At 43.4% G+C, this 15,677-nt stretch overlaps 1 protein-coding gene across 4 annotated transcripts in view; it reads right to left on the bottom strand.

Annotated features, from left to right (window-relative positions):
- Positions 1 to 15,677, bottom strand: part of zfhx4 (zinc finger homeobox 4) — a 92,428-nt gene that overhangs the window by 49,197 nt on the left and 27,554 nt on the right. For all 4 annotated transcript variants that reach the window (XM_005722473.1, XM_005722472.1, XM_005722471.2 and 1 more), the window contains exons 2-5: positions 6,778 to 9,313; positions 6,194 to 6,406; positions 5,557 to 5,851; positions 3,365 to 3,906 (exon numbers count right to left, since the gene is read on the bottom strand). In XM_005722473.1, the coding sequence (XP_005722530.1) occupies positions 3,365 to 3,906; positions 5,557 to 5,851; positions 6,194 to 6,406; positions 6,778 to 9,267 (3,540 nt within the window). In that variant the 5' untranslated portion in view covers positions 9,268 to 9,313. The remainder of the gene's footprint in view (positions 1 to 3,364; positions 3,907 to 5,556; positions 5,852 to 6,193; positions 6,407 to 6,777; positions 9,314 to 15,677) is intronic.

Raw genomic sequence — 15,677 nt, 5'->3', positions numbered from 1 at the left:
CACACACACACACACACACACACACACACACACACACACACACACACACACACACACACACACGGACTACAAACTAAACCCCCTACTTAGCCAGGCAGCACTTGTGAATGGCACTGACAGATTTACCCCCGTCTCCATGTTTATTAAGCCCAGTGTTTGTTATTAAAAATCAGCCATATATCATCATATTCAGTGGTAAGCCAAACACAAGTGCTTCCAGCAAAGGACACGCTATGCTACAACACCATTTAGTGCAGAACTTACCTCACAGGCTGCCAGCATACAAATGCTATTTTAAAACATCTTCTATTTTGTTGTTTACATTAGTTGTAGGGGGATAAAGGTTTGCACTGGACAGCTGTGATAATACCTGCGAAGCGAGGTTCCACACTCACACCAGCTAAATTCTATATTAGGAGATACTGTGTAGAAAAAAACAACCTGAGTGGTACCAACCAGCCCTGATCACTTTCCCTATATTTCCCCTCTAAAGGGGATGAGGTGTACTCCTCAGTTATTCCATGTAAGGCCTGTAACTTCCTGCACCACCTGCTGTGCCCTGGACACCAGATGACTTGATGTCCATGTGCTGCTAATGTAATTTCCCTCTTGCTGTTTGAAAGTCTGGAAAAAAAACCTATTTCAAACTCTCAGTTCCCCTCAGAAGTACTCCATTGCTGCGACAAAGCAGCCATAAAATCTCCTGAATATGCTTTTTGTTTGTATCTTCAAATGGTTTCCCATGCCATAAAGATATTCTGTGTTTCCAAAAAAATCCAGATGGTAAAGTCGTCAACACTCGGATCTTTTATGCGCCCGGCCAAGCTACCTCTATCCCCATGTGCTTTTCACCTCTGCCAATACATAAAAGGAGAGGTGTTTTTCTGGTCAAATAAAGAAATGATTTTTTTCCCCTCTGCACCGCTCTCTGCTCTGTCTGTACTTTCTCTCTCCCTCACGCTTGGCTTTACCACCACATGTCCAAGGGTAAAATAGAGGAATTTCTGCCAAAGGCATTAAAAGCGTCATCTGTGGAACAGATTTGTGGAGGCCCTTTGGGGGTAGGTGGGTGGCTAGATGGGATGCAGGGGTACATGGGTGCACTGAGGGGGCACTGGATGACCCTCTCTTGCCTTGGCTGATCTTGTGCTTCTGCGTGCCTAAAAAGATGCTCCGCTGCATAACGTAATGTTTCTTGGAAAGCAAAAATATGAACAAAAGCAGGAATATGTTCAGGCGCACCCCTTGGTTCCGTTTCTGTGAAGCTTATTCTGTTTCTTGGGTTTTGTACATTTAATCACAACTGTTATAAATAGCTTTTTTCTTGATTAAATGGCTGCCAGTGTTTAGTGTAGCCTTGGTAACCTAACTGGCTGTTGCCTCATTTTAAATCAACTGAAAGAGCAGGCAAAAGTTGCTCAGCACTTTCAAACACGTTCGCAAAGGCACACACACACCCACACACACACACACACACAAGGTAAAGTTTTCCTATGACAGTAAAGAGACTTGATTTGAGTCATCTAATCAAGCTGATCTTATAGGTTAGGACCTTGGCTAATGTGGGCCAATGTGCAAGCAGCATTTGCTCATCATTTAAAAATGTTCCTTGAGTAGAGACATCTCCAACTCATCCCATGCCAAGTCCAGCCCCCTTTTTTTCCAGGCTGCTGGACAATCCTGTGACAATGTGTACATCCTGTTGAAGTGAAGACTGTTTTAAATAACCCCAAGAATGCCAATGTGATTAATCCAGTTTAGGCATGAAAGTGTAAGGAAGAATCAGTTGCAGATTTTCAAATAAATGTAATTCCTTTAAGATTACTATGCGACACAGTGCACACACACATACACAACACATGCACAATAAATGATGATGACTGAAGTCTGTAAAGTGAGGCTGCTTCATAAACACAATTTTGCAGATTCAAATCATAAAAACTTTATCGCACATTACGTCTTTTCTGAGTTTCGTGTTTTCATTGTTGGCAAAATGCAGTTGGATTTTTATTGTTGCTTAAAAATACAAAAAAAAAACCAGCTCTAGTTTGAAAATGAGAGGACAGAACTGTCCTGTTATTATTGTACTTATTATTATTCTACAAATATGGGTTTATCCCTGTAAAAATAAAAATATATTTCTGTCAATAGGATCTTATTTTCTACACGTTCTGACCCTTGTTGCCTCCACGTTTAAGAAATAACACGCTCAAACACCTCCCACTGCCAAATGTTGAATACAGTAATAAAGAAATCCTCATTAATGTAATGCACTTGATCCAGGCCTGTAGGTCAAGGCCTTGGAAATGTAATAGCATCCTATTAAAACGAAGGAGAAGTCTAACAAATTAAATCTACTTAAATATATAAAGTGGCAGAAAGATGCCAAATATTGGGCATATTGGAATTTCCTTAGATTAACTTTTTATTATTTATTGCTCTGAGTGCGAAGACTTTAATTAGTTAAGTAGCTCAATTAATACAGCTCTGACAGGAAACTAGTGTGGTAATGCTGTGGTAAATTAAAACGGAATAATTAAAGGTAAAATAAACAAAAACAAGCTACAGTTCTGGTGCAAGATGATGTAACCAACAGGGTGTGTTTCTTTTATAAATAATCATAAAAATTATTGTAGTTATATAAATTAAAGTCAGATTTAACATTTCATAGTTAATCTATCATTTTATAATATTTCAAAATATAAAACAGGCTCGAAATAATTACTGCATAAAATGTCAGGTTTCTCCTGCGTCTGATTGAGCTTCACATAAAGTCAAATATCAAGAGTAACATGAATAGTGCTGCTATTGTTGGCACTGTCATTAGGCCCTGACAATGAAGGGGGAAAAATATTTCTCTGCTGGTACTTCACTTGTGAAGGATTAAAAGGAACTAGAGTGCCAGCTGATAACAGACAGGAAATATACCCGTATCAGATGGGATCTTCCTCGGTACTCTTGCACTGACCTTTTCCATCTTTGTCATTCCACTCTCACGGGAACTTTATATGTGTGTCACACTACGCTTAGGAGAGTGGGGTCATTTGTTTTGAACCAAAAACAATAAATAAACAAAAAATAAAGTATGTGCTCTCTGAATCGTGTGTCCTTGCTAGATCTGCATTAACATGAATTCTATTGTCTGTATTAGGCTGCATGTCATGAGATGTAACATCGGTGTCCTGCAAAAAACACAGAACCATATGTTTTTTTCTTTATAAATTATCTTCAGAAATTCATTTTTAGCCTCACTCGTAGGCAGTGTTGTTCTACTGCTTGTTTGCTTATTTCTTAGCAGGGCCAAAGAGCTGAGATTAACGAACTGGTTTTTGCAGGACACGGCGTGGGTAAATAGTGTTTTTACCTTATAGAGGCGGATGGCAGATTCATGCCTCTGGTTGGTGGCATGTAGCCTCAGTTTATCCACGCTATTGCTGTAGTAGTCACAGGCATTGCACTTGAGGTGCACAGGGTTGCCAATCGCCACACATTTTAATCTCCACTGGTTGGCCTTGCCACCCTCTTTGATGTGAGCCACCAGCTGGTGCTTCTGCATGTGCTTGTCTGTCTTGCAGTGCAGCTGAAAGTTGGCCTTAAGCTGAGTGTTGTAGCTGCAGAGCTTGCACTGGTAGACATCGCCGACCACGCAGCGCCACTCCTCTTCGGCCAAAGAGCGCTCGGCATTGACGTGGGCGTTGAGAGCCTCCAGGCTGTCTGTGGAGTAGCAGTTGCATACTGCGCACTGGTAGAGGCGCAGCGAGGGGTCGTTGATAGGTGGCGACAAGGAGGACAGAGAGGGATCTGATGAGGACATGCCCCCGATTCCAGCTGAGGAAACCAGGGACAGGTCGTCTGCCATCAGCTGACCGCTTGTAAGACGCAACTCTGCTGATAGGTCATTATTCACTAAGGATAAAATTAGAGAAAATCTAGGTTAGACTGTTGGAGAGGAGTTGAGATGGAAGTGTAAAAGGTAAAACCTCAAAAAAGGATTAAATACTTGAAAGCACACAATGATAACATGTCAGACAGGAGGCAGGCAGCAAGCACAGCAAGAGGAATGTTAAAAACAAAGTAATGTGACAAAAAGCCAACGCTATAGTAAAAATGAAAGCCTGGAATGCATATGGAGCGATAAAGGATAGAGGTACAAAAAAAGGGGAAACGATTTTTTTTTATTAAACGAAATTAAGTGTGGAAAGCGAAGTGAGACTTTGCAGGCCTCTTTCACACAAAAGGATTTGATAAAATAAAGCCTTGCAGAGGACTAGGGCTCCTTACAAAGTCTTGTCTATAAAAAACCTTAATAGGATTGAATCAGGATCAATTACAATCATCCTTTTCAACTTGCTAACTCGCTCATCAGGTAGCTTTAATTACTGGTCTCAGCTGTGGTGGGACAACGGCTGCAGGGCTCCAGTCTTTTCTCACATACGCACAGATTTTTGAAAAGCTGATCAATGCTTTACACAGTTTTTTTTCCTAAAAAAGGCCATTCATACAAATGTAATTAACACTTTCGTTTGATCCCTTCATTGTCCCTTTATGTATGTTACCAAAGCTCATACTGTGTTTTTAAGTGTATAGAGGTATTAACAATTACACATCATTTAAATCTTTTCTACATAATTCATTCGGATGGCCAAATGTGTGTGATATGTGTGGGTGTGCACTGGATTAAAAAAGCACACGGACACAAGATAATGTGAAAGTATCACACTGTTTGTCATTTAGAAGGTGCATGTAAGTGTCTATCTGGGTATTTATCTATACACACAGACACATATATATATTAAAAACCTATCTATGTATGCAATGGACAGCTGTGCTCACTATAGGGAGCTGTCTGTTATCACTGTAATTCACTGAGAGTACATCTGCTAGCTGGGCTGTGACCTCCACACTAGAGGAGGGAGTGGGTGTGCAACACTGCGGGGTCATTGTTAAATCTCTCTCACTCCTACGGGAATCCGCTTCCTACTGTGTGCGAGTGTGTGTCTGTGTACATGTGTGCTAATGTGTGTGTTCTCTCCAGGGTGAGCAAAGGTGGGGTGGGGTGTGTATGGTGGGGGATTAAGCTGACTTAAGAAAATTACAAATGAAAGATTAAGAATAATTCTCATGTGGCATCTCATAATCATTTTTTAATCAGTGAGAGCGGTCAAAGAAAGGAGACAATGACAGAGGGACAATATGAGAGCAGAGATAAGAGCCAAAGAGAAAGAAAAGGGGGGCAAGGGAATGGGGCCAAGGCTAAAGATGGGAGCAGAAAAAAGGAAGGTGAGAAGGCGTAAAAAAGATAAATAAAAAAAATCAACAGAAAGAAGAAAATGCAGAGAGATAAAAAAAAAAAAACCTAGATAGCATCAGATATATGAGATAAAACAGAATAACTGGCCCAGTGATAAATGAGCAGAAGTAAACTGAAAGAATAAGCTTGAGGCCAAAAATTCAAAACAGGAACTTTCTCACATCATAAGCAGAAATATCCTTTTTCCTGCCATTTCCCATCTCTTTTTTTTTGTTTTGCTTTGTTTCAAATTTAGTACCACTCACCTAGACCAGATCCGAGAGCGGCAGCGGTTGCAGGATCTAGCTGAAAGGGGTTGATCATCATCTGAGCGTCTGGGCCACTGCTGCTGGCTGGGTTCTCCAGTTTTACACCCGCAAGGCCCATGTTTTGAGCCAGGTAGTACTGGTAAAGCTCTGCCTCAGCTGGAGCCAGGCCCAGATGGAGGCTGTGTTGAATCTGCTTCATGTTCTGCTGCAGCAGCATCATGTTGTGCATGTGCTTCTCGCTGGTCATGTGGATTCGCAGGTTTCGTGCCACATTGGTCTCGTAGTCGCAAACCTGTTAGAAGAAAAGTGGAACAATATAAGTGTATTAGGAAGTCTAACTCTGCCAGCGTGATTGTTATCAGCAAAGCACTTTTTTCCCACTTAGAATTTCATGAAAACAACAGCTAACAACAAAACAGGACATGAAAGCATTTTATTACCATGGTTATGGTGATGAAGACTAGAATGTATAAGAAATTCCATTTTAAATTTGAAGGTCAGACGATGTGGCCAAGAAAAATAATAGACACAGTGACGCATAGGGAAATAACCGCCTCATTGTGCGGACAGTGCAACAAGGAAGTTGGTATGTTGCTGCCACGGCGCTACAATGATGCTCTGTTTGTTTCATTACCTCACAGCGCCAAGTGGGCTTCTGTTTGGGCTTGGATGGTGAGGGTGCCCCACAACCTCCACCAAGGCTTGCACTGGGCACAGGGTTGGCATGGTTGTGGTTGTACTGTGCTTCACTTCCACCATTCTGGAGTGTTTGCACGTTGTTCAGATGCTTGTCTGACTGCATGTGGATGCTTAGGTTGCCTTTGGTGGTGGTTGAGTAGTTGCATACCTATAAGAGAAACAAACATTGGGAATTAATATTAATAATAGTAATGATGTATGATAAACATTAAATACATCAATGACAAATAATAGTTGTTTTTTGATTTGTTGTTCAGCACTATAATTCAAAATATATCCTTAAAGCTACAATGTATGTTGAAGAAAAGAGAAAATAACATCCAACTGCCTCTTTTCCCTTTTTAATTCCAAACTTTTTGGAATTTTGGGTAAATCAAAAATAAAATATAACTTATATATAATCCACGCAAAAAACAAAAACAAACCATAAGCGAAACGCTCCTTATTTGACAATTTCACAAAATTTAAAAAAAAGAGGGAAATGGAACTCCACAGACATGAAACATAAGATGGACAGACCTCACAACGGAAAGGCTTGTATCCACAGGTATAGCTTTCTCCTCTGGCTAAACGAGGGTGAGCCTGTCCTGTGCGGCAGTACACACACGATCCACCTGACTCTGGATGTTTCTCCTTCATGTGAGCGTCCAGTGTCTGCTGGTACTTGTAGTGCCAGTTACACTTGGGACACTTCAGCGTCTTGCAGGAGTTCCTTGAATGCATCATTGTCATATGCCCTCCCAGAGATCGTGAGGATCCCAAGACCGTGTCACACTTGGGGCACTCTACTCCGCTACCTGGTGACCCTTCACCAGGACCTGGGGTTCCAGGAGTCCCTGGAGTTCCAGGTGTACTTGGGTTTCCTGTGTGTTGATGCAGAGGTCCAGGACTCTCATCATCTCTGCGCAACATCATCATGTCAAGGGGGTTTGAGGATGGTGATAAGCCATCCCGTCCTGCCAGGCCTTCATTGGTTGAGTCACTGCTGCTCTCCCGCTCTCTGGCAGCTGCCAGGGCAGTGGACAAACGGCTCTTCTCCATCTCCAGCTTCTCACTAACAGGTAAGGAGGAAAGGGAAGTGGATGCAGGGCCTTTACTGTCACTATTCAACTTTAGCACACTGTTGGAAAGGGGGGAAATACTTTGGTTTAAGAGAGGGAAATCTTTGCTACTGGTGCTGTCGGCCCGCTGGCCTGTCATCGTCATGACCTGTTCCTCCTCCTCTTCTGCCTCCATATCCGCTCCACCACCACTGGAATAAGCATCCTCATCCTGCTCTGGACTTTCTCCTCCCACCGTACCGGGCTCCCGCTTAATGGGCGGGTACTGGCTCAGATCTGGCCCATTGGGTTGCAAAGTGCAAGTGTCCCTAATGTGGCCTTTGCGGTCACGATCAGAGTTCCGCCCTTCCAGGCTGCCACCAGTGGTAGCAGCAGCAGAACTCCCGCTGGGGGTTCTGTGGGCACCAGCCCCTCCCCCGAGGTTTGGGTTGGTCTCAGCCTTTGGCATGCTTTGGGATCTGGGGGTTTGGTCAGTAGAGGAGCTGCTGGCACTGCCCTTTAGGAAGGCAAAACCTGCCTGAAGGGAATCTGCATTCTCCCCACTACTGTGGAAAGCATTCCACAAGCCGCGGAGCCCCGTGTCTGGCCCTAGGAAGTTGGCAGGTGAGGGAAAGTGGGGTAGCACAGAGTTTGGGGTTTTTTTTGGTTCCAGAAAGCTTATAAGAGGTTCTTTGTCCTTGCCGATGCCCTGAATGATGGCAGAGATGTGCTTGTTGCTCAGCAGCTTCTGCTCCTGCTCATTCAGGGTCATGCGGTGGTCATGGACAGCATGTGTCACGAAGGAACGGCTGTAGCCAAAAGACAACTTGCACAGGAAACACATCAGTACAGGCTTCCGCCGCCCATCCGCCACACAGCCCTCAAACTTGGACAAGTCCACATTGTTGGGGACATCTTTGGACACACAGGAGTTTTTGGCTGCACCATCCGCCTTTAGATAGTCTTTGTCGGTCTTATGGCGGAGGTCATACACACGGAAACTGTGCAACACAGGACCAGCGCCTGCCAGCCCTCCAGCTGAGGTATTTGGGAAGGAGGGGTGGTCAGCCGCTAGGGATTTACTCCCAAAGGGTGAGGCAATGTGGAAGGTGTTTATGATCTGGGGGTAGAAGGACATGGGTGCAGCGGGCTGCTCCAACCGTTCCCCCCCTGGGCTCAGGCCACTTTGACCACTGCTGACCTGGGTATTCGGGAAGGTCTGGGGGGACAGCAGGCCCCTGAATTGGAGAGCCCCAGAGAGCTCCCCCTGGTTGCCACGCTGCTCTTTGGAGTCCTCCAGGATGAAGGCAGAGCCATCGGGCTGGTAGATGATCTCGCCGCACAGGTTCTCCACATCACTATCCTCTTCCATCTCCATCTCGCTGTTCATTTCCCCCACTTCTGCAGCACCCACCTCACGGTCTCCTTCATCCTCGCTCTCGTCCCCTATCATCCCTTCAACCTCCTCACCCTCCTCGTGACCTCCAGTGGTAGGCAGGCGGGCATTGGGGCAGTGGTGCTCCATGTATTTTTGTAAACTGGAGAAGGAATTAGAACATTCGTTGCAGGGGATCTCCTTTGCCGGTGCCACGGGGGATGTGGCAGGGGCAGAACAGTCCGAACCCAAAGCTGCTCCTCCTCCTCCTCCTGGTAAAGTTCCGGTAACACTCCCTTTGTTACCGGTAGTAAAGCTTTCTCTTCGACTCTGCTCAGTTACAGGGTCGGTGGTTGCACTGACAGTGGTGGGGGTAGTAGTGGACCTCAGCGGACTCACAACGGATTCTCCAAGGCCATTCTCTGGCTCTCCAATGGCAGCAGGTGACGATTGGTTGTTGTTGGCATTGGTGCTGTTGGCGACACTGGTCTCCATGGCGATGACGGAGTTGTCCTCAGCAGCCGCATCCAGCCTCTGGCCACCATGTTCCTGCTGCCGTGATGACACCATAGGGGGAGAGTCACAAGTTGCCATGACGACCACTACATAGGGATCTCATCTCATCCAGCCCAACAGGGACCTGAGTTGGAGAACGACAGAAATCAAGAAAGAACATCAGAGATTTACCAAATACTATTCAACAGTAGACTTAATAGGCAATTTCCAAATCACTGGTAACTCCTTTAAAAGTCAATTTAAGACATGACTTAAACCAAGTGCTAAATATGTGATGGATTTCTCTAAAGGTTTTTAAATTAACCCATTTTAACAAAATTCAGAGCTTTTGAGTTTTCTACAACAAAATAACCAAGAACAACTTTAAGTCCCACTGATGAAAACACCTCCTATGTGGCAGTCTAGTACAAACCATATATACTATACTGTTCAAATGGCACTCCAGAAATCCAATATTAAGTGGATTTATGAACAAAGCAGCTGCACAGCAGTTGGCAGCTGGAAAGTTTAAAGAAATAACCTGATCATCTGATTAGTGGACTCTTCTGTGTTTAAAGATTATTTCTTCATATGGCCATGAACTGGCCTTGGATTCTTTCTTTCTCTTTTACTTTCTTAAAACCACATATGTGAGCACAGCAACTAACAAACAGAGGTAATGACCCATCAAGTTAGCGTGTTGCATTATGAGAAATAATGTGAATTATAGAGGTTCTTAGTCATTGGAAAATAAGTCTTGGCATACTCTTACAAATCCGGAGTTTCTAATTGGGCAGCAACTATTAAGCTAGTAATGCCCTGAAATTATGTGGTAGGCTTTGTTTGGACAGTAGAACCAAGAGTGTGTCTGTGCCATGAGGAATGGTGGAGCACTGTATAGCACTGTAAGAAAAATCAAGAATTTAAAAAATATAATCTTCACTTGTCATTTAATGCAACACGGAGAAAAAAACAGCGCTAGTAAGAGAAAAAAAAGCAGAACAAGCTTCCAAGAGGAATGGTGTTTAGAATTCCAGTGAGATGTTATCAATCCTGGGTGGCTGCCCATCTCTCAACCCCTCACTACCTAAAACCTTTGGTGTTTCACAACAAGGCACAAATTCGAGGGCTCCAACAAACCCCCACACAATGCCGAGAAAGCCTCTTAATCCCACAAACACCCATAACATGCCACAGTCGCTTCATTTTGTAATCACAGGCATAATTTGTTATCACCTGAGGAGAAATAGAAGAACAAACTGAGAGAAAAAACATAAAGGGGAGAAAAGAAAAACCACTGCAGCTTAAAGGAACCTACTTTGTTGCTCAGCTAAATGCAACAAATGGGAACTAGTTGTGGATGCCAGTGTCTTTTCACTTGATACAGTACCAGGTCTTTTCAGATGCTTGCGTGTAAATGAGCTAGCATTAAAAGAAAGCTTTGAAGAGCCATGTTAACCTTTAACCCAATCCACCTGCTGTTTAATTCTCCCTCTATTTTCCTACACTGCCTCTCCCTAACAATAAAGCTACAAAGCAATTAGAGGATTAATCCGCAACAATCCAGGGCTAAACAAAGCCAGTGGGAGGGACAGTAAAAGCGTGAGGAATGAAATCAAACATGTGTGTGAGTGCGGTTGTGGTTGCATGTGTGTGCACGCGCTATAATCAGGTCTAATCTGACATATCCCAGAGATGATTCCATGGGGACTAGTGATAGATTAAAAGAGAGAAATGATGTTTTCTCTCTCTGCCTCTCACTTTGTATCTCTATTTGTGAGATTAAAGAAGAAAAAAAATTCACAAGGAGCAGAAAATGAATTTTCAGTGCTTATCAGTTCAGCGTGAATGTGGCAAGAGGATGGAGTTAGATGTGTGGCATGTGCATGACAAAATCATCTCCCAGCACAAGAGTTTGCACTAAAAGTTTCAGAGCAAACTTAAAAATATATATATTTTCAAGGTTTCTTGCAAGATGCTAACAATTTATCTCTCTTGAAAAACCTACACGAGATACTTATGAATGTTTAATTACAAAAACCCTGCAAAAAACATAATGTGTGTTTTTTGTTTGGGATGTTTCGCTGAAGACACCAATCTTGGAGATGATCTTCAGCTAAATTAGCTACAACCAAGCAAGGAGATAAAACTGACCAAATGTCTGTAATGCCACAAGGACTCAAGCTATTTACACTCACACTGAGTCATTTTCTCCCCCAACTTTTGTGTTAATTTTAGACATAGCCGAGCTACTTATGTGACGGAATAATAAAACAAAATTGAGCTGGCAGGACGGAAACAATTATATACAAATAATGTCTTTAATACATCCACTTAAATGACAGCTTATCCCGCTTTCTACCATCCATTATTATCACATATTGCCAAAACAGCACACTGTGCATGTTCCTGCAGTTAAACACATACACTCTTGTGTTAACCGTAATTGAGGGCAAAGCTGTTCAGAAGTAGCAGGTTTGAGAGTAAATGTGACACATACGGCAGGATTTACTACTTGTCAGTGGTGTCATTTCGTTGGTGACTTACCCCCTTTGAATTGTAGCTCGGACATAAAACACTGCAGTTTATGAATTATGCATCTCCTTAAGTATGGAATTATGTCTTATGGATAAGCACTTGGCACTGGCATAGGTGAAAAGGTTAGCAGCTGTTTACATGTGTACTGCCTGCCAACAATAACATAACTGTCCATTTTTTAATGGTAGTGATTCTAATTGATCCCATTAATTTTGCCACCTACAGAAAACTGACAAAGAAGACTGCTGCTTAATGCACTTAGAGCGAAATAAGCGCAAGTTGTTTGCTTGGCAGTAGTGTGGTGGGAAAGAAAGTGAACGCAGTGTTTGCGACTGCACTAACCCCTGAGTATTGGTGTCTCTCAATAATTTGGCCTCGTGTGGGGACTCAAAAGAGGAGCTGCTTTCAAAACAGTGGATGCCTGATCTTTAGTGAAATGCTAACGTCTTGGCTTTTAATTTATCCTGCAAGCGCTTGTGAAAAGGCAATATGATGCAAGACAGTCTGGTGTAAGCATTTGAAGTCTTCCTGATCCCTTCAGCATGTGTTAATTTAGCATAGCTGGACAGAGAAGTAATGAGATGTCTGGTCTAACTGTCAAGGGAATCCAATATTTTCCTCTTGTACCTCTCTAAGCTTAAAGTAACATTTTGAATGCCAAAACCTTCACAGCCCGAGGATCTATATAATAACTCGTGATCACTCTCTGTCCTCGCTCCTTTTTTGTTTTGCTCCACTCCCAAGGTTTCACACCTTTCACGGTAGCAGTGCCCGCTTCTGCTTTTTCATTCTTTCTTTCTTTTTCTTTTTCTTTTGTTAAAGGCATATCATATTACTACTAGCTAAGAAACATTCCTCTTTCTGTCCCCCACTGGCTTCCTCTGCACTGCTAACCAACCAGACTACTTTCATTTGTGCATCTGTGACAGAGCGATACGCAGATACACGGGAAAGAGAGAAAACAGTGTTAAAGCCCAGGTTTTTCCAGAGTGCAGAAACAGTTCCCTTCTTTTAACGGAAGAACAAAAGAGATGGCCTGAGCTGCTCCTTCCTCTGTTTTTTTAATTAAGCATGTCCCCTTGCTTTCACACGTATGCACACGGACACAGACGCACACCCACACACAAATACACCCACGTACGCTAAGGTAATTAAAGTGGCAGATCAGATCCAGTGAGAGGCAAATAATAGCCCAGGAATGCCTGCTTTGGACACCGCTAGGTCTGATGGGTGAAAGGGGCTAAGAGACTCCTCGGCCTATTGTTTCTCTCCCCCTCCCCTTGGCTCTCTCTCCCCTACCCCTTCCAGCTGCTTTCAGTAGCTCCCTGAGAGGCAGAGAGGCACTATGAACCAAAGGACTTCTGGAAAAACAAACAATTTCTATCACACTTGAGTGATAATAAACTCAAGTTTAGTGCTTCTAGTTAAAGAAGTTTCAATGGGGACATTATGAGTATCAATGTAGTGTACATATACGAAAAGTTGCAATAAATCAGCTGATATTAGTAGAAGTGTTACAACATGTCCACAGTTCAGACCGGAGGCCCTCGGGTGCTGGTGATGTCACAGTCTCCTCCTGTTTTTGTCCTCCTGTCAGAGTATCAGGCATTAACCGGAGCTGCTGCCTGTTCAATGACAAACCTGTAATTGTAATGTCGCCACACTGCCGTCTTTGTTTACACAGGGATCTGCTAGGTTCAAATTCTTCATCACTAAGTGTCTGACATTTTAATGCAGTGGCAGACAGTGCTGTTAATACTGTGGTGGCTATTTACAGCATTTGTAAACACTGAAATTAGACAGACCTGTGCTTTGTGATGTGGCCATCTAAGTTCTAAAATGGAGCTTTTTCTCTCTTTTTGTCAGGCTGTTTGGGGGCACATCTGAGCGGGGCCTGATGACTGTCGAATTGAAATTCACGCTTATTCTTTAAGACAATCCCACCGACAAAGTCAGGAGACAGCATGAGACTATTGCTAGGTATCCATTCCTTGAGGTCTTCTAGAAGGTCGTCGCTCTCCCCCGGCATGTGGCCCCTCGGTCCAACACCAAATCTTCAATCAAATGTCACCAAGCGTTAGCCAAAGACAAAGGGGAAAGACGCTGTGAAAGCCCCTGCATCCATCTCCCACTGTCAGTGCAATGAATAGGCCTACTCTGGTCTAATTAGACCTGTTTATTTGTTGCCATGCAGAAACGGAGGGATGGAAAACGAAGTGGATGAAGGAGGAGGGGAATTATCTCCTTCCTCACAATAGAAGAGTGGCCTCGGCAGCCATCAAAGAGCACTGATGCACGTATGCACAAACACACTACGCACATATGCACACAATCACAGAATAGGGACTAATGCTCTCTGTTTAAAGTCTTAAAGGACAGAGTGAGAAAATTGTAAAGGGATAAGCAGGCGATGGCTTCTTTTTTTTTGGTCTCCTTTACTTCTTAACCTCACAAAGGGTTTTCATGCAGCCACTGTTTGTTGCCTGGGGGTGTAATATTAGACACTGGATGCAGTAGATCTCCCTGATGATGCCCCCCCCCCACTCCTCCACACCCATTCCTGTCTGCTTGTCCTCTTGCCTGTGTCTCCCTCGTGAGCAAAGGCCTTCATTACCAAAAGACACCTTATCATTATTGCAAGGCAAGGCCCAGACACCTAAAGCGCCACTCCATTTAGCACAGGAATCTTGTTCGACAAATTACCTAGTCTGCAAAAAAATGCCTTTTGGCAAATCAAAATCAAAATTACGTCTCACATGATCAATGATCTTGGATTTGTAGGTGGAGGGGAAAAGAACAGACAAGAAGGTTTAGAGGAGGGGGAAGAAGGAGTATAACAAGGTTAAACGTAGAGGACAGAAGTGGTCTTTTTTTTTGTTCTTTCGTTCTTTTTGCAGAGCAGGTATGCAGGATCTATCCCTCAGGTTGATGACAAGTAAATTGGTCTCATTGGTTGCTCAGGTAACAATACACCCAACTCCCCCTCAGGCCCTTACCTGAAATTTCATTGTTAGAGAAAACATATCTGGCTAACACTGTGAAAAAAAAAAAGAAAAAAGAAAAACTCAAAATGAGAATTTAACAGGAAGCAAACAGCATACAGAGTGCTATGCAAAAACAAAATGTTGACCAGGTGGGAAAAATAGCAAACCCAGGGGCCGTGTTTGTCTTTTTCCTCTCTTCCAGCAAGTCACGGATGGCTTCTAAAATCTGATTTAGGGTCAGATTACACCAGCCTCTATTCTAACGTCTGTTCCTCTAGTCGCTGCTTAGAGGCAACCTCCAAAGACTTGGATTTCCCATTGATTTTCGAGCACAGTTAAATACATTTCACTTTAGAAGTTTGTGCTGCATGTGCATCCTAGGTCAGCGTGTTTATCTGCAGCCTGTTGGAGACAAGGTTTAACGGATATAAGACAACTTTGACAGGATTTTGCATTCTTACAAACAGACTTTGGGCTTACACGGTCCAGTCTAAATATATGCACAAGTCTAACACCTTTGAAGAGGCAATATTTCAAACTTAACTCAAACTGAAACATGAAAATAAACAGTCAGACACTGCTGGGTCGCAGTCACCACTTACTGCCCTTGCTAAGGATTTTTTTCCAGCATCAAAGGCGAGGCAATCTACATAGCTAATGCCTCCACTTCTTCTTTTTTCTCTCCCTTTTTGCTCAAACTCCAAACAGCAAAGACCGAGGGGAGTGAAAAAAAAGTGGGGATTTTTCTTTTTCTGGCAATCTGGAAACACTCTCTAGTTAATTAGGGTTGATTGGAAATGAACCGCACAAACAAAGGGCAGCCTATGTCCTGACTATTATCACCGTGCACACATGCGTGCACGTGCACACTGAGGTACTAAAATCACCTCAGAAGTGCACACGCTGGTAGAAGCTTCATTCTCAGGACTTCCTCTGATTTTTTTTCTGTCTGACCCCCCCACCCCACACACACACACACACACACAC

The sequence above is a fragment of the Pundamilia nyererei genome, unplaced genomic scaffold (genome assembly GCF_000239375.1).
Source record: "Pundamilia nyererei isolate P.nyererei 1_Seehausen unplaced genomic scaffold, PunNye1.0 scaffold00007, whole genome shotgun sequence".
NCBI classification, from domain to species: Eukaryota; Metazoa; Chordata; class Actinopteri; order Cichliformes; family Cichlidae; genus Pundamilia; species Pundamilia nyererei.
Note: the sequence above shows the minus strand (reverse complement) of the source record. Positions and strands in the feature narration are given on the sequence as shown.